Below are 23,636 nucleotides of genomic sequence, written 5' to 3' on the forward strand. Positions count from 1 at the left end.
AGACAATGCACAGTGCAGTTGCATCGCCATCGTGTTCCAAGCGAATAACTCAAAAGTTGGTTTACGAAGAATATTCCTCAAGATCAGTCAGAAAATGCAGCAGAAAAACAACCCCCCATTAAGCAGAGATTATTAATAGCTTCCTTAAGAATGTAGCCAAACTGAGCTGTGCAGTGTTCTGCTTTATTTTTTGCTAAATGTGCATCACTTGATGCAACGGTCCTCTAGCTCACTCATATATCACTGCAGGACGAACTCTTCTTCGCAGGAATGCCCTCCCTAGTGCCAAATCATCGCCTTGGTATTTTCATTTCGATTCAGAAAATTGTGAGAAAATCTACACCACATGAGCAGACGCAGCTCACTGTGTGAGATGGTTTCGGTTCACTATAATCTCATCACCACGTGATTGGCACGGGTACCACATGGGAGATGCGAAGGGTATGTGGCATATTTACTCACACCCACCCCTTCGGCTTTCATCACCACGACCACACCCCGCCGCCTGCTTGCCTAATTTACGCAGAATTATTCTCGGGTTTAAAATACAGCATTTCCTCCCCCATCCAAACGGTCGAGAGTGCCAGTGAGTTTAAAAATAGCGCGAAAATAAAATAAAAAGAACACGTAGAAAAAACTGCGCAACAACGGCGTCCTAGGGCAATATATCACCCCCAGAGCCGTGTGAAGTGGGTGATCAAGAACAATAAATAGAGCACGATAGGGTGGCCGACGAACGATCGTTTTGCGTGCTCTGGATTTTTTCGGGGTTGCGGGTGATCAAAATAAACGCATCCTGCTCGCACTCCCACCGAACGCACCGGGAAAAAGGTGTGGAAATATCAAAGGGCCCGTAAGGAATGTACTTCTTGCGCCCATCATGACCCAAAAGGAGGTTATGCTCGAGTGGTTAAAGTAGGTTACGTCGCGCAACCACAGAGCACTTCACGGCGCACTCACTTCGAGGTTGTAACGTTGGCCTCACAAGACATCTCACTAGCGTTTTCTCTCATGCTCACTAGGTTGAAGGGAGATCTCAAACTCCTCGGCTTTTACAGGTATAACCGTAACGAGGTCCGACCAAAGATGTATTATTTTAGGGCCTGAAAATTAGGCACCCAAATTGTTGGGGGAACAATCCGAAGCGCGTCACTTTGCATGTCATTACGCATGCACGACACGGTAATCACCTACCAGGGCTGCGTGTTGCGTAGTACGTATATCGGTTCTCGCTCACGCACTGGAGGCATGATTACTAATTCCCTTTCCCTTTTCAAAACTGAGATGCTGTCTTCGAATCCGGTTCGAACGAGCGAATTTTATTCAATAACCTACCGCGAACTGAACATAACATCTAATTCAATATTGTCGAACGAATGAAGAGTGGAAAGGGTTAGACTAAGGGGGTTTTATCTACTTCCTAGACTGTTAAACCCCTCATCTCTCAGGCAATGGGGTAATGTTTACATGGAAAGGGTTATCATGGGATCATAATTTAATCCAACCAGCCATCAAATATACTCTACTACCATAACCACGTAACCAAATCTTAGCATTATAGTGGATAAATTACACCCTCTCTCGTGTCTTGCATTCATCCCCCGCTGCAGATTCGTTCCAGTCGCAGTAATAATAATAGTTAAATTACGAGCTGCAACTTCCTCCTTCGCCCCCAGTGGTCGGCACAATTTACGCTTGCGTTATCGTGAGGCCACATTCGTTTTACTGCCATTTCCCATAACCGGAGACTGGCGGGTTTGATTTAAACCGCAGCACCGTCAAGCCCCTGCCGGCTATATAGACCCCGGTAGCACACGCAATCTTGAGTATTCGCAGGAGCGAACCGGTGCTACTAAAGCTGTCGAATTGGGGTGATTCGCATTAGAGTGGCTTTTTTTCTCTCCACCTTCAGCACCGTAAGCTTTCATCCGCCTGGCTCGGGCGGGAGGTGGGAACAGAGGACGAAGTTATTAGTGAGAGCTAGGCTTTTTTTATTCATGCCACGCAACATTTCGAGCATTTTCAGCTTTTCCACGGTGGTACAATTGAGGCGCCAGAGAAAAAAACTAGGACCTCTCATGTCTCACGCAAGCTAGAGTCGAAACCGTTCACGGCCAGACGCTCGGGAGAACAGATTTCCAGACGGAATAGTTTGCAAAAATTATTTACCAAAGGTGGGTCTTTCATTGAGTGAGGGAATTGCGTGTCCCCTTAAAAAGCAGACTACGTGTAGTGATGCTTGACCGAATTCAAGCCCTCGATTACGTGCATTAAGCATGAGCCAAAGCTCCAGACGAAACAATAGCCAATATTCGTTGGGTTCCATTTTAAATGAAGGAATAAGAAAGTAATAAAAAAACTGTTAAAAAACAGCTACCTTTCATCTAACAGTGCACAAAACGGGTGCGGCTTTTTTTCGATGAAAGAAAGACATGTAACCCACATCCCAAAGGGCTGGGTAAGACCAGATTGTTGCAAAACTACCTTCAAAGCCCTCTCCCTGCGATTCACCAGTATTGGTGAGTAGTGCGAGTGTTTTTACTCAAGAATTCCGAACACGCCATTGCCAATTCTCGAATCCAACCTCCAACAAAGGCATTTAAATCATCAAGATTCCTCCTACTCCTCATCCCGCGCGTTGGGAAGGCCCTCGCCACATATGACCTACTGTTTGATTGGCCATTCCGCGCATCACAAGTTTGTTGCCATCAATCTATAGCCATCTTGCACAGAAAACAAAGTGTGGTAAAAAAAATCGCTCGAATATCTCGCAACAATCGAATAGATTGTTCGAATAGTCCTTGATTTAGGGACTTAAAGTACACTTTGTCAGCGTGTTGCAAACAAAAGGAAATAATATCTGCATCATTCTTTAATACCGGCTGTCGATTGAAAGTGACAGATGACGAACATTAAACGTTAATAGGCTTAAACCAGTAATCAGCTTATGCATCTGTAGACAAGGTTCGACCAACCATACTGTTGTTAATTTAGGACGGCATTAGAATGCGTTACGAGATTATTATTGGCGTGTCTGACAAATGAACAAGACCAAATAGCAAACAGTTGCAAAAGTATCTCAAATACCTCGTCACCAGTGGTTTTAGCATGTTAAAGCAATTAATATCAACACCAACAGAAGATATGTTGTTTTGAGTATCCATAATTAAACACCAAACAAAAGGCGGTCTTTTACGGTTCATGTATGAAAGATGCAGTGGATGGAACTAAATTTTCTCACATTTTCAATGTATCACGATATAACATCTATGCGGTAATAATGCGGTTCGGCACCAACGGAACAGTTGCTCAAATCCACAAAAAAACCTGATTCGTTTGGGTCTATAATTTAAACTGAAACAACCGTATCGAGTTTCCAGCCCGGCGAGTTGGGAAACTGGGGAAAATTCACACGGAAATGGGACGGAAAGTGTGCCCCATCTCTGCCGCCCGTCATTGATCAATTAAATAACCATTTTTAGGGTGTCTTCTTACGGCTTGCATGCCAAGGTGAAGAAAAACCTGCCTTTTCCATCGCCGCCTGAAGCAGAGAATTACAATTTTCCATATCGATCGTGGCCGGCTGTTGAGCTGGCAATCATAACTGCTAACACACGCGCTGAAGGGCTTCCCACGCTGCTAAAACCACACATACCAGTACGTACATAGGAACTCGCAGTATGTTTGGTTTGTTGGCTCATAACCAGCTCCCTGACCCATCGTCTATCCATCACATAGAATGAGGGTTTTCCACCAAAGCGGTACGCGAATTGTTTTTCACAAATCCCTCTCTCTCTCTCTCTCTTCCTCTGTCTCTCTCTCTAATACATGCTTAAAACATACATCTTCTATAAAATGATCTTCCTCTTGATGCATCATTCCTATGAAATCTCTTCCTCTGGAACTTATGTTGACGCTGACTGGGCCCGTGCCGTAGTTGTATAGGTGTGGTGTAGTACTATTTATAGTATAGCCGAAAGCAAAACCAGTCGTCATGAATGACATTGGGTGGGTGGGGGTGAAGAAAACTCCCAAAACCGAAGCAGACACACGTGTGAGTATGCGTACGCGTGTGCTGCTTTTGTTTTTGGTTTTCCCTCCCAAACCGGTACTTTTGTGTGTGCGCGCATCCTCGCTGAATGAAAAGTGCGAGCCGCGCGTCAAAGCACGCCGCAAATCAAAACGGCAAACACATTTAAAGAACCATATCCCGGTGCTCATAATCTTCGAACATCCAACTCACCCCCTGACCGGTGATCCCTGTTGGGTGGAGTGTGGAGGAGGGGAGGGTTACGCTTTTAGCTTGTTTTACTCACCTTTTATGGTGCCGCGGCGGTGTGCGTGCACACATACACGCGCGCAAACAGCGAGAAAACAACGAGCCACGGAGACTGGACTGGTTTCAATCCAATTTCGGCTTCAGGTGGGGGGCTTGCTGGTGGCGTGCCGTGACTCCCCAAAGCGATCTAGCAGGCACGGTTGAAGAGCCAAGCGACAGAGCGAGATAACACACGGTGTCGTACGAGATGGAGCGAGGCTGCTGGGTGCGCTTCTCCGAGGCACACAGCGCGTTTCGCGCACACAGGAACGCCAATCCACGACCTGACAGCTGACAGCGGCCCTTGGGTACGGCGCGTTTGGGAAGTGAGTCGGTTCTTTTGCACACTTTTTCTTCACCCTTTTCTACGCGTCTCAGCACCGCTCTACGCACGCACAAAGTACACGGTTAAAGAAAACACAGCACACACAGACACACACGGCACACAGCGTTTTCGCACTGCAGGACGAAAAATAAAACAGAGAGAACGTCATTTCGTGTTAGAAGACGGAGAAATCGAAACGAATTTTCCTACTCGCGACACAAGTTATGGAACCGAAAGACGGACGTAAAGAGCGCGCGCGGGTTGGAGGGAGATGGCGATAAAAAACATAACACAAAACACAAACAAATGCTTGAAGGGACGATTAAGAAGGAGAAGGGGGTGGGGGCACGATCTCACGCTGAGGATGGATCTTCCACCGACGAATTCGGCGCCTTTCACGGAAGTGCGCTTTTCTCGATCTCAATCACTTTCTTTCTTCGGTGGGCATTCTTCCGTTCACGATTTCTCAGCCCCTTTCGTCCATCCGAAGCATAATGAGATTCGTGACGAATATTCTTCTTTACGGTTGCGAACAAAATACGATTGAACAAAAGAAACGCGAAATAGACAAATGGAGAGACAACTCTCCCATTCTCTCTCTCTTTCCATTTACACACTCCCACGCGCACTCCACTCCATGAACGAACGAAAAAAAAAACATCAAGCGCACATAAAATAGACACACGCACATGCTACACTCTCTTCGTCGTCCCACCCACGCACTCGAATCGGAACTTCCTCCTAGAGCCCCACTTTGGCTAAGGACAGCAAACAAAAACCGATCCTCCTTGCACGGGATAGACCACTCCGTGGTTCCCCTTGTGCATTTTCTACTGTTGGGGCGATGTGACGTTTCCAAGCTGTCACCGCAATGTCAGGGGGAGAAGATGAAACAAGATGAAAAAAAGAACTATCTCCCACTCTCGCTATCACTGAACGCACTCTCTCTCTTTCTCGCTCTCTCACAAGCCCCCTCCTCTCTCTTCCCATCCTAATAGCTTTTTGATCACGCTATGCACTTTTCATTCATGGGCAATTTTCCCGCAAGCTCACGGCAACCAACCCAATCGTATCCCACAGGCTCGTACACTTTCGCGATGGCTTTTCTCTTCATATGACGCCACCAGCCACCACCACACTCGTGCCCATTCGTACACCAGCACCGAGTGACGGTGGCATGCAAATGTGCAGGCTGGATCTCTGCAGCAAATTCCACGCTGAATCTTGAACGTCCACGGGTACGAAAAAGGGTAACAGACAGAAAACCGGTGCCACTTTCGCTGCAGCACCGTCTCCCGCGAGGCATACTTCTTTCTCCGCGAGCTAACTTTACATTAGCATGGAAGGAGAGAAAGAAAGAGAGGGCACCCACGATAAAGCCAGAAAGAGAGTGAGCGAGATAGACACAGACAAAAAGTGTGTGCCCGAGTCCTACCCAAAGCGAACCGATTTCTTTGATGTCGGCGCCTTCTTTAACTGGTAAAAAGTAAGCCTTCTTGCTACAGCACGATAGCCACGCGGAAAAATGTTCCACCGGTCAAATGAGCCGGGAAAAGAATCATTTTCGTGCTCCACGCGAGTCGGCGTAGTCAGGCGCTCGGTGCACCATAGCTTCCTTGCAAACGAATCGCTTTTAGGTAATCATCATCTGCATTTCCATCGTTGGAACGGTTTCAATGCGTTTTCCACACCGACAGCGATGGCGGCGATGACAATTTTGTACTCTGCCTTTTGTTCCGCGTTCTATAATGGGACACATCGAGTAGGCAGCGGACAAACGGGCCTCTTCGCCGCCATGGGTCACGTTGGCATGGCGTTTTTCACTGCTTTTTTTGCTTTCTCCCTTTTTTTTCCTCTATACCACCACTCCTTGGCCGCTTTAACGTCATGGCTGGACGTGCCGAGTCGGGCCGTCGTTGGTAATGAGCTTCCGTAAACTAGCCGCCACCGTGTGGCTGGATCACAGTGAAACACGTACCGATCGATTTTCCCTATTCTACGTTCGCCATTCTGTTACGGGAAAGACCCGTTCACACATGGCTCAATTTGTCGCCTGCTGCCAGCGTTTGGGCTTTTCACATCTCCGAAATTTCTGTTTACGAGATAGACGGAGTAAACCCGACGGAGCGATTAACTTGCATCGCTTAGCACCAAAGGGAAGACGCAGAAACCGATGAATATGGTATATTCCGATCGTGATCTTACGGTGGTATTCCTGCCCGCAGGCGAACGGCGATCCTGCTTTTCTAGAAATGATGGAAAAACTCTTCACGTGCAGGAAAATCGTCAAAATAATGCCCGAGCGCGAGGAGAACCGCGAACACCACGTCCGACGCGTATGAAAGTCGCTCGTTTTCTCTCCTGTTCTACTGTAGCTCTCCTGTCACGAAACTCCCCCACCAAGATGTTCGAATCGAGCTGCCAACCACCTCCTTTTCGAGATAGTTTATTACAGCACACACGTGTTCAGTTATTCTAACTTTTATTGGATGAAGTACAAGTTGTTGTATTATTTACATTAAATAAAAGCTAGAAAATTAACCAAATTTGTGTTCCAAAATGGCTAACCTCACTGGAATGAACTATACATTGACAGCTTGCTGTCGATATAATGCCTTCTGTAGAAGTACCAATTATATTGGATTGACTTGAGAAATTTTATTTGTTTTCCTTTTTTTACTTTAATTAGGCCTTAATTGAATCGTTCCATATTTGAGAAAACTGTTTAAATGATCTTATTATGGTTATGCGAAACATTGATGCAGCATAATCATTTGACATTTAGTTTGATATTTGCTTTCGAGCACTATGAGGGATGCTGTTGACGGTTTTCGTTACATTTTCTGTAGCCTTATTTCTACCTAATTAAACATAAATCTGTTTTTAAAGGCCAACAGAAAAATTGTCAGTATTAAAAAATACCTAATCAAAACGTACATATCATTAAATATATATTCTGAATTCTTAAGAACGTCCTTGGTAGAAATCGTTGTTGTTAAACAAAAAAATCAAGACAAGCGTACATGGGTGTATCAATGACACCTTGATGACGCCTGTCAATGATAGGTAGTGTACATGGGCGAGCTGTTGTTTTGGTTAGAATTGTCGGTGAAAAGAATGTTTTAATTCTTAATAGAAGTTTTGTTTCAAACCTTTTTCTCGTTTTAGAGAAAAAGGAAGCCAGGGTGTTAGGGCGGTCGTAAAAGTAACATACTAAGCGTATGTCAGAATTCTACGATCGAACAATATCGATAATCATGCTTTCTGTGGTCATCGATTGGAGCAACATGCTACATTAAGGACCAAAGTGTTTGCATTTACAAAACTTCTATTATAGTGAATTCGAGCAAATGTCAAATCACTATGAAATTCCATCCTGGTAAGTGAAAATTACAATTTTTGGCGGATATCTTGTATCTGTCGCCGCTAAAATTTGCTAACCTGAGCATTACATCGTAGGGCCGGAAAACCACCAACCGGTCTGCATCTGGATGTTATGAAGGAGGACAAGCTCATTCAAAAGTTCATGATCGACGAAAAGCGGTGCTACTTGTTTGGGCGCAATCCACAGATGAATGATTTCTGTATTGATCATGCTTCCTGCTCGCGCGTCCATGCCGCTTTTGTTTATCACAAGCATCTGCACATCGCTTACTTGGTAGACCTGGGCAGCAGTAAGTGTACCGGAATATCCAGATCGCTTCCATTCACAAATGTATACCTTCCGATTGTTTGCTTTTCCTTTTGCTTTGTTTTCGTAGCTCACGGCACGTTTATCGGATCGGTTCGTTTAGAGTCCAATAAGCCTACCCAGCTGCAAATTAATAGTCAGTTTAGCTTCGGAGCATCGACCCGCCACTACATACTACGCGAACGTCCTACCGTTGGATCGCGCACAAACATCATGGAGGATATTCCGATGATGGACACGAGCGACGGTACTTTTCTGGGGCTGCCAGAAAGCCAAACCGAGCTGGATGTGAGAGCTTGATGCTGCGTTATCGTATACGAAACCTATATTACAGCAATCCGTATGGGCGGTTTTCTTTTTCAGAATCTCACCGAGTACAATACGGCCCACAATCGCCGAATTTCAATGCTAGGCATATCGGACGACGGTGGTGGCGGTGGCGGCGCTGGTGGGGCAGGCGGTCCAGTCGGGAACAATGCCGGCACATACAAGAAGAACAAACGGAATAAACGGAAAGGGGTTGCGTTCAATGAGGACGAAATTATCATCAATCCCGAAGACATTGATCCATCAATAGGTCGCTTCCGCAATCTGATCCAGTCAACCGTGGTACCGGTATCGGCGAAGCGAACAAAAATGGAGCTTCCAAACAGTATGGGAATCGTGGTGTCGCCTACGAGTGGCATGAAACCGAGTAGCTTTCATTTACATCCACACGCGTTGGCCGGCGCACATGGCCAACATCAGCAGAGTAGCCTCACTGCTCACAGCTTGTACCACGGTATCGATCCTGTCGATGGAGGAGCTGGTGGGGGAGGAAACGGCAATAGTTCCGGCACTTCCTCGGATGGGCGTAGCTTTGGAGGTTTCGATATGGATACAACGCCAAGCGGACTATCGACGAAATTGGGCATTTTGCTGCCGAATCCGGCACCGGATGTGAACCCAACTCCAGTCGCAGTCCGGGATACATCATCACTTCCAATCTTTGCCGTTCCGGGTGCATCATCATCTGCTGGTGGTGCTATTAGCAACAATGGTAAGCAACTGAGCTCGTCTCGCGTGAGTTTTATCTTGAAATCTGTAATGTATTCCATTTTAGCTAAAGGTTCTGAGAAACAGCCTGAAACACCGGACGAACCGAAAAAGAAGAAATACGCCAAGGAACAATGGCCCGGTCGCAAACCGCTCGGTTTAAGCAGTTTTTAGAGTGCCTGTTCGTAGCAGGCAAGATTTGCTAACCCGACTCGACATAAACGAAAGATGCGAAATAGTCGATTTTAATAATTTTAAGTCCTCCGTGCACGCGTTTGGTCGGCGTGTATATCTCCGGTGGAAAATATTTCTACGATGAAGCGAAACTAAGAATTTGTTCTGCAAATAAATAAGAGTGTATTAATTAAAATGTTCCGATTCTTTGGCGAATTGTTATAACATTTTCCAACCCTTAGGTTAAATCAGAATTAACCATTTCTGCCTTGCCAGCATAGTCATTGTTGGATTTTCGTTTTATAGACTGTTATTCTACACATTCTGGATCAAAAGTCTTAGCTACTTCATCTCTCTGAAATAAGATTTACTGAAATGCAAATGGAATGAATGGCATCCTGGGCAATTAAGTATTTCGAAGTCGATCGATTTATTCCCACAGCTAAACATAACATGTCCGGAATCGTACCTACCACACAACGGCGGAGGGACGCCGGGCAAATACTTGTTGATTTACTTCTTCACTAGAATACAGTCAATTAATTCATCTTTTTTTTAAATTATATCCTACACTAAAACTGCTTGCGCACCTCAGTAACACCACGCCTGGCCCTGCACGACCCACGTGACAAGACACGTTCAGTAACAGGGTGCTGGCAGGCGTAGGCCATCGGTTGCTAGTGTGGATGCTTGGACATCGCACAATTCTCCCATTTTCCCACATAACTTTTCCAATACACGATACCTGTAGATGCAAAAGTGAAATATTCCTTCTTCTTTACTCCTCCGTACAAACATTGCATACTCGTTCCCACACTTTGCACGCGTGCGTGACTACGTAGACGATTACAATTGCATTTTGTTTACCCTAACCTTGCACATGGTTTTTAGGTTCATTGACAGCGATCTAGTACTTTGTTTCAGTTACCTAAATATCGCTAGGAAGAACGCACCTTGCGACGTAATACACAGTAAAGTCCTATAATATAGCATTAGCAATCTAATAAAAAACGAACAAACAAGCTAACGTTGCATGTTCCATTACACCACCCGTGAAAAGTTCATCTGATGCGTTCACTGTGTCTTCTCATCCTTACGGTGCTACTATTTCGAAAAGTATGCTCATTCCAGGCCTGTCTGCACTCCCTGTTTTGTGACAGCTTTCCTGTCCATGTCCAATGAAAAAGAGGAAATAACCAATAAACAAAGAGACGGGCGAGAGAAGGAAGATCCCCAACCCGGTCAAAATATCCTACTATTAAATGTGATCCTTATATGTTTGCGTTTAGTTTTCTCTCTCGTTTCGTTTAGCTAAATAAGTAATTGCCCTATATATGTATATCTATTTCTCTTTTGTTGATAGACGTTGCTCCTACGTGCGGTTCCGGTATCTACCGGTAAGCACCTGTTATTGGCCGAACGAGTAGAGGAGCATGATAACGGGTTAATAGATAAGTTACTCAGCCTGGACACCCACTCGATTTCTATTGCCACACGTCCCTCAGATTCATTGTACCGAACTGATTGCTTAGCTTATCACCGGCCGTTGGTTGCTGCTGCTGCTGCTGAGGGACGGGCTTGGGAAAGTTGGCAAATGCCGGCATCGACTGGCCATGCTGCTGCATGCCCATCATCGGAGGGAATCCCATCGTCGTTTGAGGGGCAGCAGCATACTGTGGCATCGAACCGTACCCAGGAACCATACCTAGTTGTTGCGTTGGCGCGCCCTGGGTTTGGAACATGCCTGGTGCAGGGTTCCCATTGTTAAACATCATCTGCCCGTGGGGCGCTACATTGCCCCCCATCATGGGATACTGGCCGGGAGCACCGGTTGCTGCTACGCCGTTCATGCCCGGGAACGTTTGGAATGCACCGAATGCACCGGATGGGACTGGCATACCGCCATTGAACTGGGGTGCAGTTGTGGCCGGTGGGAATGTGCTGCCGGCTTGCTGAAACCCACCATACCCGGCCGGCCCAATCGCGTTCGGTCCCGACCCATAAAGGGCCATAATTTTATCCTTCGTCAACTTGCCACTAGCGTCCACTCCGCCAGCCGGGCCAGATTGATTAAAAAAGTCTGCTTCCGCTTTGGCCAGCTCGTCCGTTTCGGCGTGTTTCCGCTCCAACAGGTCCAACCCGTTGCTACCGGTTGCAGCCGCGGCGCCATTAAGCGGTAGTTTACCGCCGTGCGGGATTCCGGAGCTGCCTTCGCCCAGCGTTAGCCCCAGCAAATCAGTGCCAGCACTGGGAGCCGTAACGGGGGCAACCGATGGTACCGTGGCCGTTTCGGTTACCGCTGGGCTAGAAGAGGACGCCAATGAAATGCCTGAATTCCGGCTCGACGACTTCATACTGCTGGCAGGTGCTTTTAATTTTGGCACGGCGGTTGAAGCCCCCGCCACAGACGATCCGGACAAGGATGGAGATGCACCGGACGCGGAGATACCCTTTTTATCCACCGGGGACGAAAGCGAAAGGCCACCACCGCCAGTGGAGGCACCGACGCCGCTACTCGATGAGGAAGCTTTTTTCTTGCGTTTCTGCCGCTCGATCTCCTCGTCAATCTCTCGATCCCAGTCCACCTTTGGCGGCGGTGGCGGAACCCATTCGCGAGCCAGGTACTTCTTGTGTTCGTACTTCGCCCGGATAAAACTCTCGAGCGCGGAGTCGGTTTGTGGGCGACGGAATCCGTCCGGTATCATTGCCTCGTACACGGCACGAGCCCGTGAGTTTCCCATCTGTTCCAGCGAGACCTAGCGGGGAAGCAAAAAATAAACGGTCAAGTTAACAGAGTTACGTAAACCAATATTGACGTAGGAGAAAGAAGGGCCCTCCTTAGGTGCGATCAAAAATTAATTCTCCTTTTTTTTAATAAGAAGTCGCATAGCTGCCAGATGTATGCGTAAATCCACGCTACCAAAACAGCATACGAACGAAAGCGCAAAAGCAAAGTTGAAACTAATCACTCAGGAAGCCAGGCCCACCGAAGGGCATGGTGCGATGCTAGGAGGATCGAGCGGAAGTGAACTCAATTAATTAAGGCGACAGCACACCGGTTGGCTAGCAATGCGGGCCTTCGTTACGGCGCATGGGCGCCCCTACCACCTTCACGGTATCCTTCGTTTGCTTGCTCGCTTATGATTTTGTCACGTGGTTTACGGCTCTCCGATACTTACCACCTGTTCCGGCGTCCAGCTGTCCAAGTTGACCGATTTAACCCGGCTGATGTGCACACCCAGGTTCCGGTGGATGCCGGCGCAACGGATGCAGAGGAACACGCCTAAATTCCAGGACGCCCAACGGGGTCCTTTAGCATCACAATCGACGCAGTACTTGTTGTCATCGTCTCGCAGCATCTTGGTTAACAGCATCTGGCATTTTTCCTGTATTTGCTTCTGCCGTTCGGTTTCATTCTTTCTGCTCATTGCGCTGTTGGCCTGTCGGGGCCTAACTCTCTAACGTTAATTTGAGTCCTTTAAGAAATAGGGTTGGCGTTCAAAAATTACGGAATATCTTCCACACGAAATCCAATCGGTACAGATATCAGTCACTGTATCTTATCTCTCCGTCACGTCTCAGCTAAATCTCCTGGATTTACAAGCTGATTTCCGAATGAATATCCTTCTATATCTATGCGATAAACGAAAGGAACAGATCACAAAGAAGCAAAACCATTAATATTAAATTCTTTAATTAACCTACAATTTCCCACAGGACCCCCGTGTTAAGCGTTTCCTCGACTACCCACAACGTGTATCCAACAAAGCGTGATAACAGCGCGCGACCGGAAACGTGCGTAAAAGACACTGAAACTGAAAGCGGCGAATGGATACCAGTAGTGCGGCATTGGGCGTAAATGTGATAAAAGTAAATTAATATTCTTTTCATCGCCTTATCTACTATTGCTGCTTTGGAACAATGCGAGCATACAACTTTTTTTTCTTTCGCAACACAACTTTCTCTCTACTTAGATATCCTGCACGTTGTATGATATCGAGCGAAGGCCGAAACCATCAGAGAAATGTTCATTTACAGGTTTTCTATGGAACGGAGAAATTTATAAATTTGAAATTTTTTAACTCCAACATGTAACATTCATTCATCAAACACAATTGTGTTGCATTCTTTTCGCTAGTATAGCATGGTTTTCGTGTAGTGTTATTAAGCAAACATTATCTGGTCCTCGGGCCCTGCCAACCGAACAAACGAGGATAGCAAGGAAGATCTCTTTAGAGGCTTCTTTAATTCCATCGGAAAAAGCGAATTTTGGAAGAACGCAATGAAGTAGGAAAGCACAAATAAACGTAAGCATTTTCGACAGTGCGCTCTCGCACTCACCGCCACCCACAATTGGGTGAGGAGGAGGGGATGGTTGCTACGTACTATTTCACTCACTCGCGCCACGGACAACAGCATCGTAACCGCTTGCACAATGAAAGGCATTGTGATAACACATACTTTTGACAAGGTTTACTTTTTTACGGTACATTAGGGAACAACGAAAATTAAGAAATACGACAAAGTGTATCCGATAAAGAAAAGCTGCTTCACGTTAATTTTCCCTGGTCAACCCGTATTCTTGATCACATTTAAAAAACTTTTCCAGCCAATAGCCACTTTTTGCGAGCCTCATTTTGGGGGCGTATTTACATGCCTTTATACCCTTTTAAGTAAGATGAGTTTTTAAGTTGTATCATTCGAGGTATCTCGAAGATGCTAACACCCTTATCCTTGATGTGGGTCTGAGTTTCCCCATGTTATCATCGCGAGTCCCTTCCCTCTGCTTACCTTCAAAGATAATTTACTTACCAACATACACCTACTAGACCGCGCACCACGATAAGCACCATCCGCAAAAGGTCGAGTCCGATTTTCCAGCAGGTTCGACGAGTATCTTTGTTGTTTCCACAGGTGATTCAGTAGAATTTCCTTGCAGCACCGATTCACTCAGTTCGCCACTTCAGCCGTTTTGACATCATTGACTTTTGCTTCTTATTCTTCGTCTTCTACGGCTTCCCTGCTGAATCGAGTTGTGTTTAACTCAGTATTATAAGCGGGTTTGTGGATATTTTTACTGTGCACACTTGAGCATAGTCACTTTTTTATATCTTTTCACTTTTAAGCCTCTGTCAGATACAATTTTATTAGAATTTGTAAATTATGCGTTTGATAAACCGCCGTGATTTATCCGTTTCACTGTTTGTTTTCTACTAACGCCTACGTCGCTTTGTGTACTGTCAAATATCATGCAGCCCGTGTCACTTCAACGCACACTCCATCTGTCAAATCTGAACGAATCTGAAACAGAATTACGCCGACGCCAAATTATATGAAACACTAGCTAAACCTAAATTTTAATACCTAAGCCTTAAATTTATAAGATAAATGAAAAAATTTGCTTTGCAGTGTACAAATACCCTATATCAAAAGAGGTTTAAGCGCTGTCGAACCTTTTGTATCGGAATGATTTGACATTTGACTACATGCATGCACAAAAGAAAAGCACAATATTAACAATTTTACCAAAACGTATTTACTTTTTCAATACTACAAATTCACGTTTGTAAGAAAAACTATATTTTTTTGTGCTTCCCCCAATGCCATATTATAACAATATTGCATGTATGTATAAATAAGATTCGAATGACTCTAAATCGAATCAAACCCGTCGGACCGCTTTTCTTGCTTACCACATTCTTGACAGCAGCTGTGTCCATATTAGACAGAATAGTTGTGCGAATGTTTGGACACGGTCGCAGACGCGGACGAAGCGAATATTTAGCTACTTTTTACATTTCAAAGTGTATTAAACCCTGTTTTTGATTTGCGAATTGTAATTGTAAGTGAGAAGACCTTCAGGAAAATATGAAATAACGCGTGTACGCGCTCTTATCGTTGCGGTTTGGTTTTAGTGGGTGTGATGGAGTTTAGCGCACTTGGATGTTGCACTTCTATTTCAGCTTTCGCAAGACACCTAGAGTGTTCGTTTCGTAAAAATCGTGATTTTTTTTTTCAAAATTTTATATTTGTATATTATTTTTTGCTGTTTGCAAATAAGTGGTTTAAATTTTCTAATTGATGCTGCGAAATCTGCATTATTTCCCTCACATTTAACCCCAGTGTAGTAAACCCGTGTAGTGGATAGAGTCAAATTCCTGTCGTACTTTTAAAAAGTACGCAAACGAAATGTTGCAGCAAACTGATCATGCCGTTGCTCAGTAGTGGTCATCAGTTTTTGGGACGAATCTTAAAAAATCGCCACGGCGTACATGAGCCCCCTATATGAGATCGTTTGTCTGTTACCCCCATCCTCCTTGCAAAAAAGAAGTCCTTTTTGGCAAAACCCCTGCACACCAACTGTGAGGAAGCGAAACTGCACTGCTCAGTCAACTGCACGTCGCAAAATCAAACGATACTCCGCGTGCAAAGCCAATTTAACGAAGGAAGGCAAAACAGCATACACAAAAAAGCGAAATAGTGCGCCGATTTGCGAGCATTGTGCGCGACGAGTTCCCTTTGCTCCTGTTTTCCCAGCGCACAACCCGAAGGGATGTGATGAAGTGCCCTTTTTTTCCTACGACTTGCGTGTACGAGTGGTGGGGCACCAAGGAAACCAGCGTGTCGAAATAATATGGAAGCTGACAGCGCCAGTATGTGACGAGAGTAGAACGAAAACGGGAAAACCGAAAATATCCACGATACCACCGTCCTCCGGGATACCCGGGTGCCGATGCAAAAATAAGAGAAGTAGAAATAAAACACAGAACGCAAAAGCAGCATGCTCTCGCGCTGTTCCATCGCTTCCAAAAGGAGATGCAAACTTGATCCCTTCCGATGTCTCGTTGCGTTGCCTTTCTGCCTTTCCGCGGGCAGCTCGTTTTGGAAGCTGGAACTCGGGACGGGAGCGCAAGTGGTGGCCACTGGCAGCGTGTGTGGTGTTTTAGCCGTTTTGGCTGCGAGCATGCAACACTTCTTGTGCGTTTTTTGTTTGTTTGTTTGTTATTTGTTCGCTGGCCTTCTCGCCGTATGTGAGCACAGAAGGGTAAGTCGTCTTCCCGAGCAGCTCAGAGACCTCCGCTGACGTGCGTGCACATTTCGTTACCCATTTGTTCTCGATTCGATTTTTTGGAGCGAGATTGCTCTAAGGCCTACGGAAAATACTGCGTTATTAGCCATAGAGGGGAGGGGAGAGGAGGGAGGGAGGAACGAACGAATACTCACGTCTTGCTGAAATGAAACCCCAACCTCATCTCCCCACCCCAAAAAACGCGATGGATCGCGTAAGTGCAAGAAACTGGTTTGCCAACGGAACCGGGTCGAAGAGGAACCAGGCAGGCAGGCAGGCCCTCGGGAGGGTCCAAATATGTGTATCGCCTTCACTTCACTCCCTTTGCCGCGTGGTTCCACGGTTTGCTTGCCCTTTTTCCGTGCTTGTTTTGCGTGAAAACAATTACCATTTTAACGCAATCGCCTATCTTTTTGTCTTCTTGTTTTCTCGCTCCCGGTGGTGCGGTTTTTTTGACGATGACATCGTTGCGTCGCGGCATTGGCGACGGGCATTCGAACATCGCCAGGCCACCGTTGCATTTTATATTATTTTATCGTACCGATGACGTCTTGACGACCCACCGAACGATGGCGACTAGAGACCTCATTGAACGTATGTCATCCAGCTGCACACACATGGCTTTCATTCGATGTATGGCCACCGTTTGCTAAACTACCCGTTTCACATCGTCCAGCGGTTCGCTTACTCATTAAATGCAGAAAGGTTTGCGCCAGTAGGGGTAAAATGAAAAATTGCATTTCTAAACGAAACCCCTGTGGTCGACATGTGTGGGGAATGAACATGGCAAATCTTTAGGTTAGCTGCATTTTTTGTATTTTTTTTGGCTAACCATTAGTCGCCGGAATGTGAATTATAATTAGCACTAATTTGTAACGGAATTTACGATGCCAAGAAGCCACACGATCGTTCCTGTCGTGGGTTGCCAATTCCACCCACCGGCGGCACTTTCTTTTTATGGTTTAGCATCGCAAAATGGTTTAAGAAATAAACTAATAGTGCATGTGCAACGGAACATGTGCATCTTACCGGCTAGTGGGTTTAAAGGTGTTCTTTGAAGCTACAAAAAAGTGGTCCAATTTTATAATACACGTTTGACATTACACCCCACTCATTTGTAATGGTTTTAATTTTAATTGTTATAGCTCACTTTTAACACCAATCGAGCGTGTTGCAACTTACATTCTGGATAAGCCGTAAACGCGCCAACCAAATGGAAGGACTGTTGATGGCGTCGGGCGAGGATGATTCAGCTGCAGATGGGAGTGCTGGCACAGGAGGTGGCGGTGGAGGTGTAGGTGGAAGCAGTGGTCGTGAAGAAACACGCAGATGTAACGCTCATCGAGCTGCCCGGCCGCTCGGACCAATGGGTGAAGGTGGTGGCACGGGGGGTGGCCGAGCGGGAGTACGAGGAGGTTGTGAAGGACACAACCGCAAGAAAAAGCAGCAACCGCAGCAGCAAAGGCATCAGCAACAATTACAGCAGCAACAGTTGCTGCAGCACAGTGGAGGAAAAAAGCAAAAGAAGCAGCAAAAGTGGAAAGCAAATAAATACCGCGGCCGAGGTGGGGGTCCCGAACGCATGGACTGCCCGGTAAGAGGTGGGCGGAAGGACAAAACGATGGGTACAACTGGCCCGGCCGTAGGACAGTCGAAACCGGACGACGGTTCCGCGACGAACGGACTTGTCGTTAAAGGAGATGAATCTTCCGTTGCTACAACCGGTCCGACATCCGCGGACAGCCATCATCCGGCCCAACCAGAACCGGGAAACTTCCATCAGGTGCAACAACAGCAGCTATCGCTACAAAACCAAGTAGGACATTCTGGCGTATCTTCAGGCAACACCCAGCAACAACAACAGCCGCTGCAAACGTCCTCTCATGTCGGCTCGCAGCCATCTACCGGTGGTGCTGGAGGTCAACAGAGCGGAACCAGTTCACTCTCGATCTCCTCCATCAACCCACCCCAAAAGGGCAAACACTCGAAACAGCAGAACCTCAGTCCGATGGAGTTGCGCAACAAGCGCCTTCAGTCGGTGTCGAAATTCTTCCTTCCAGACAAGCGACCCCGCAAGGAATGCATCGTGCCACCGACCAAATTCCTCCTCGGTGGCAACATTTCCGATCCTCTCAACCTTAACAGCCTGCAGAACGAGTCAGAGAACGCGGTGACACCAAAATCGTCACCTATCCCAACGCCACCACACTACAAAGCGAAGATTGAGGTAATTATACCACCAAACATCAACGATCCTTTGCACCTGCTCGATCCGGTCGATTCGGTTGAGTACGAAATGCAGCTCTGTTCGCCCATGAAACGCAAGCAACGCACGCGCAACAAACGCAAACGCAAATCGCGCACCGGCGCCGATCGACACGTGGACGGAGCATTGTCGGTGGACCAGTTGCCACCACCGTCCCGGGCTGAAGAGATGGCGGGTGGTAATGGGGCCGGTGCAGCAGATGCGGAAGAGGCGACAACGGCTGAGGAAGCTTCCTTTACCGGACTCGGGCAGAAGCTGGCGGATGCAGCCGCTGGGGAACGATACTCGTTTGGGTCGGATTCGAGCTACACGGATCCTGCGAGTGCCCACTTTCACCAGCATCCGGGGATGGCACAACCGTCGAGCAGCGGACAAGCGGGTGTATCGGTCGGTGCTGGTCCTAGCATGACGGGGACTGACCGTAACCACGCTGCTGGTGGCGGTGGTAGTGGACCTTCAACAGAGCAACAGGACCGCGAAAAGGCCATGCGCAACCTGAAGCTTGATCTCGAATTGGCCGGTGGTCGCAAGCGCCGCATCAGCGAGAGTACAAACAGCACCAAGAACAAACTGCGCCGGATGGACTCGATGGATAAGATCGTGAGTCCGGTTATCCCGCAGCCAGGCGGTTGGAAACGGGCGCACTGGCCACAGAACGCTGGTGGCAGTGGTGCAGCCGGTGGGGCAGGACGTAATCGCACCCGTACCTACTCCACCGCGTCCAACACGGACGAACAGCAGCATTCGTTAGAAGAGACCCCAGCTTGCTCAACCGACCGGGGTACTGATGGACAAGTACAAGAGAAAGCGCACCATTCCGAGCGGTTAGGAGCCAGTGCGGTGGGTGGCACATCCTGCGCGGCTGCAGCTACACTGGCCGTGAACATCTGCGGTGAAGGTGCAGCAGGTGGAGGTGCCACGGTCGCGGTGAACCGGGTTGAAGGCGAACCAAGAGTGGGAGTGGCCGTCAGTGGAGTGGCTCGAGTAATCAGCACCGAAGCAAGTTCCGGAACCGTGGAAATTAGTGCGATTCCACGGCCGATAGCGGTCACGAGCCGATATCATTTCGGTAACTACGATCGCTACTACGGATACCACAGCCTGAACGAGTTTATCGACGTGCGGTTGAAGGTGTTCCTGCGCAATCCGTACCTGTTCCGCGACAAGGACGTGCTGGACATCGGGTGCAATGTCGGTCTAATGACGATTGCCGTCGCTAAGCAGCTGCACACGAAAACCGCCACCGGTATTGACGTGGACGGCAAGCTGGTGGCAAAAGCTCGCAAAAATCTAGCCAACTACGTGCGAATGCCCCGTAGCGAGTGGCCATCGGCGGGTGGAAGACGCACGATTCGAATAGCTCCTTGTACAACGGTGACCTCGGAGGTGAAGGTGGAAGTCAAGGTAGAAGATGAGGTTCCATCGGGGCCAGATCCGACGATCGTGACGCTGCCCGGAAGCGAACAGGCTTCGACTAGTCATACGGAGGGTGTGTCCATCGTCAAGGGGATTGTCGCCACGCCAACAGGTGTTGCTACACCAGCCGCCGCCAATGCGGCGGGTGTCCTTGACAGTGAAAACGTGCTTTCTCTTTTGCCAACCCAAGAGCCACTAGTAATACCGGAGCTGCCAGGAGAAGCAGCAAAATCCCCCGAAGTGCCAGCGACAAATGCTGGCAATAAACTGCAAGAGCAGCAAAAGCGTGGACGGAAACGGCCGGTTCCAAAGGGGCGCCATAGTCACCACAATCATCATCACCATCAGCAACATCATCATCAACAGCAGCAGCTGCGGCGGGGCAAGACGGAAAACTCGCAGTACTTTCCAATCTCATTTCCCCTCACCATGGGCAATCTCAGCGGGAAGGAGCATCAGATGGACATTGGTCGGCCAGAGAACAAGTTCCCGCACAACGTGCGCTTCAAAACGGTACGTATAGTCGTGTCCTGTGCGATGACGTTGTGCCTTGCGCACACTGCAACTGACGGTTAATTTTGTACAATTTCTTTTATCGGGGCGTTTAGATGAACTATGTTTTGAAGGACGAATCGCTGATCAACTACGACACGCAGCAGTACGATCTGATCCTGTGCCTTTCGGTAACCAAGTGGATTCATTTGAACTACGGCGACGCAGGCCTCAAAATTGCGTTCAAGCGAATGTTCAACCATCTGCGTCCGGGTGGCAAGCTCATTCTGGAGGCGCAAAACTGGGCCAGCTACAAGAAGAAAAAGAAGCTTACTGTACGTAACCGGGCGAGAGGTGTCGCCACTCTGTGGTGTTGCGTATAACAACTGTAATTTTGTCATTTATTTCCAGGAAACAATTTTCGAGAATTCCAAGAGCATTGAGTTTTTCCCCAATCGCTTCCATGATTATTTACTCAGCCCGGAGGTGGGCTTCAGCCATAGCTACCCATTGGGAATACCGCGCCACTTGAGCAAAGGCTTTCGTCGACCGATTCAGGTAGCACCGAGCAATAAGCTATTTTTTGTTTAGATTTTACTAATCATTTTTTCTTGTGTGTGGTCAAATTTAACAGCTTTACATAAAGGGTGATTTTACGCCATCACAGGCGAAGTGGAGCGACACGTACCACCCGGGAACGCCGTACGAAAACCACCGCGGGATCTACACGGACATCGTGACCGTATCGCACTCGGCCGCGAATTGCATCTGGGGCGCGATGACGCCATACGCGCCCAGTTACAGCTACCGGCAACCACCGACTCCGTCGCACGGTGGCGGCAGTGGGAGTGGAAGCGGTAGCGGAGGTTTCGCCTCCACATCACCGTACTACAACCCGCGCCAAACGGATAGCTACTTGCCAAGCTACGACAACATCGGAAACGGGCACCGGCCTGGGAGTTACTGCTTTGCTTCACCGCTCTACTCGACAACGTGGTCGCCGCCATCGGACATGCTCGCGACGAGTGGTGGGGGTGGTGGGAGCTATCGGAGATCCGCCTCCAACACGCCCAATTCGGCCAGTATCCGGAGTACGGATAATGATGAGCATTACTACGCCGGTACGACTGGTGGAGGCAGTCAACGGCGGCACCACGTGTACCCACCAATCGATGTGTTCCCACCGTTGCTCGGATACGACGGTATCCGTCCGGGAAGCTACCGGAGTGGTGGTGGAGGCGGCGGTGGGGGCGGTGGAGGTGCCATGACCGATTCCGATTCGGAACCATCATCAAATTCTGCATCACAGACGCCCACTCGACAGCAGCAGCTGGCGGGTAGCTTCCTCACAGATGACCAGTCTAACTCACCCAGCGGGCATTCGCAGCCCGACAAATAGATAGCGCGATAAGGTTGGTCGTATAGTTAGGTGCGGCTATAGGTTTATACAGAGAGATAGAGAAAGAGCCGTTCTGCACAATGAACAGAGGGTGCTACGCTTGGTAGAGGTTAGCCATTAAAGTTAGTCGCACAAAAGTGAGGGCAAAGCTGGATGTGGACCGTTCGCTATAGGTAGTGAACTGAGTGTGCTTCAGCTTGCTCTCCGTTATTACAGTGTGATATAGATTTCATTCAGAGAAGTGAGAACGTTTCCCAAAGACCAAAACAAAACGTGAATGTGCATTTGGAATGGTCTCTGTTGTAGGACCCGGTCTGTTTTTTGCGCTTTTACGCACTCTTGCGCTTCTACGCACTTTATCTTTAAACGTTAAACAGTTCTTTTGCAGACTACTGCTGCAGTCTCCTAACCCACGGACAGATCTTCCCTAGCACATGTGTGTGATGTAAAAGTATTTCCTATATTATTCGGTTCGCTGTTAGGTTCTGCCAATCCGCGTACATTTCTTCAGCACGATTAGCTGTGGGCTCGAAGGGCAATAGAAGCTCGGTTATTGTTTGTTTTTTTTACACGATTCACGAATACAGGATAACTTCTCCAATCCTTTCTTTGTAAACGTTACGATAGTCATATAGCCACGGTAAACTACAAACCGACGAGAATATGAGATAGGTATAACCTGTGTGAGCGGACAATTGTGAATCGTGGTACGATTATACAAAATTCACTTACAAAATTCTCACTTCCGGTTGTGGAGTGAAGAGGCACGAATAAAATGTACATTATAAAACCAAATCGTCTATTTTTGTTAGTATCTTTCGATTATCATGCAGTAAATGGTTCGAAAGAATTAATTGAAAATTTCATCTTCATTTATCGTATCGCGAACATTTTTCAAACTAAGTAATTTTTTCCGAAACACCAGTTACGTACAAAGAATATTATTATTTTGCAATTTTGTTTTCTTTCGAGTAATGATGAGTTAATCTAGCTTTTTACCACATACAATCGTTGCTGCTCGAAGTGGACGGTTGTATCCAGTGTATTTCACTGTGGCATATGACTCTTGATAGTCGAGTCTATAAAGAAGTGGTCAACCTTTGAATATAGTAGAAGTGACCCTTTGGAGTACTCAAATATAGAAGGATACATCCCATTACGAAAAGAAGAAGAAAAATAATTTGTTACCCTACACAAAGCCAACGAAATCCTGTATGCTCCGTTTGACAGGAAAATGATGAAAAGGAGTTTTGGCCCCATATGTGTGGAAGGATAATGGAGGAGTATTGATGATCAGCTCTCATATCAGATCAGATAATATTTGTATAATGCAACGAATTAGACATGGGCTGGCATGACCAGACATGAAATGGTACCAGATGATCCTGTCTGTAAAAAGCCATTAAGGCAACCCACATGGGCAAAGGAGTTGTGGTACACCCAAATGGGAA

At 47.3% G+C, this 23,636-nt stretch overlaps 3 protein-coding genes across 3 annotated transcripts; 2 read left to right on the forward strand and 1 right to left on the reverse strand.

The window, feature by feature from the left end:
- The first annotated feature begins 7,918 nt into the window (after positions 1–7,918).
- LOC128731627 (nuclear inhibitor of protein phosphatase 1) lies at positions 7,919–9,686 on the forward strand. The gene is made up of 5 exons (XM_053824760.1): positions 7,919–8,022; positions 8,103–8,317; positions 8,405–8,622; positions 8,698–9,373; positions 9,437–9,686. The coding sequence occupies exons 1-5, from the start codon at positions 7,994–7,996 to the stop codon at positions 9,541–9,543; spliced, it is 1,245 nt and encodes a 414-aa protein (XP_053680735.1). The 5' UTR covers positions 7,919–7,993; the 3' UTR covers positions 9,544–9,686.
- A 274-nt stretch (positions 9,687–9,960) lies between these two features.
- On the reverse strand, positions 9,961–12,978 carry LOC128730808 (stromal membrane-associated protein 1). The gene is made up of 2 exons (XM_053823888.1): positions 12,723–12,978; positions 9,961–12,299 (listed from the first exon to the last, which is right to left on the reverse strand). Exons 1-2 carry the CDS (start codon positions 12,969–12,971, stop codon positions 11,028–11,030), a joined length of 1,521 nt encoding a protein of 506 aa, XP_053679863.1. The 5' UTR covers positions 12,972–12,978; the 3' UTR covers positions 9,961–11,027.
- A 4,847-nt stretch (positions 12,979–17,825) lies between these two features.
- On the forward strand, positions 17,826–22,956 carry LOC128731300 (7SK snRNA methylphosphate capping enzyme bin3). Its single transcript, XM_053824409.1, has 4 exons — positions 17,826–20,807; positions 20,903–21,121; positions 21,198–21,344; positions 21,421–22,956. Exons 1-4 carry the CDS (start codon positions 17,826–17,828, stop codon positions 22,183–22,185), a joined length of 4,113 nt encoding a protein of 1,370 aa, XP_053680384.1. The 3' UTR covers positions 22,186–22,956.
- Positions 22,957–23,636: the final 680 nt, after the last annotated feature.

Source organism: Anopheles nili, chromosome 2, assembly GCF_943737925.1.
Source record: "Anopheles nili chromosome 2, idAnoNiliSN_F5_01, whole genome shotgun sequence".
Taxonomy (NCBI): domain Eukaryota; kingdom Metazoa; phylum Arthropoda; class Insecta; order Diptera; family Culicidae; genus Anopheles; species Anopheles nili.

Excerpts from the sequence above, each read along its gene's own strand:
- LOC128731627 (XM_053824760.1), top strand. The coding sequence starts at position 7,994 with ATGTCAAATCACTATGAAATTCCATCCTG. Across the intron at positions 8,623-8,697 it reads AAAGCCAAACCGAGCTGGAT|AATCTCACCGAGTACAATAC; the intron begins GTGAGAGCTTGA and ends TTTCTTTTTCAG. Across the intron at positions 9,374-9,436 it reads TGGTGCTATTAGCAACAATG|CTAAAGGTTCTGAGAAACAG; the intron begins GTAAGCAACTGA and ends ATTCCATTTTAG.
- LOC128730808 (XM_053823888.1), bottom strand. The coding sequence starts at position 12,971 with ATGAGCAGAAAGAATGAAACCGAACGGCAGAAGCAAATACAGGAAAAA. Across the intron at positions 12,300-12,722 it reads GCTGGACGCCGGAACAGGTG|GTCTCGCTGGAACAGATGGG; the intron begins GTAAGTATCGGA and ends CTTCCCCGCTAG.
- LOC128731300 (XM_053824409.1), top strand. The coding sequence starts at position 17,826 with ATGGAAGGACTGTTGATGGCGTCGGGCGAGGATGATTCAGCTGCAGAT. Across the intron at positions 20,808-20,902 it reads ACAACGTGCGCTTCAAAACG|ATGAACTATGTTTTGAAGGA; the intron begins GTACGTATAGTC and ends CGGGGCGTTTAG. Across the intron at positions 21,345-21,420 it reads GCTTTCGTCGACCGATTCAG|CTTTACATAAAGGGTGATTT; the intron begins GTAGCACCGAGC and ends CAAATTTAACAG.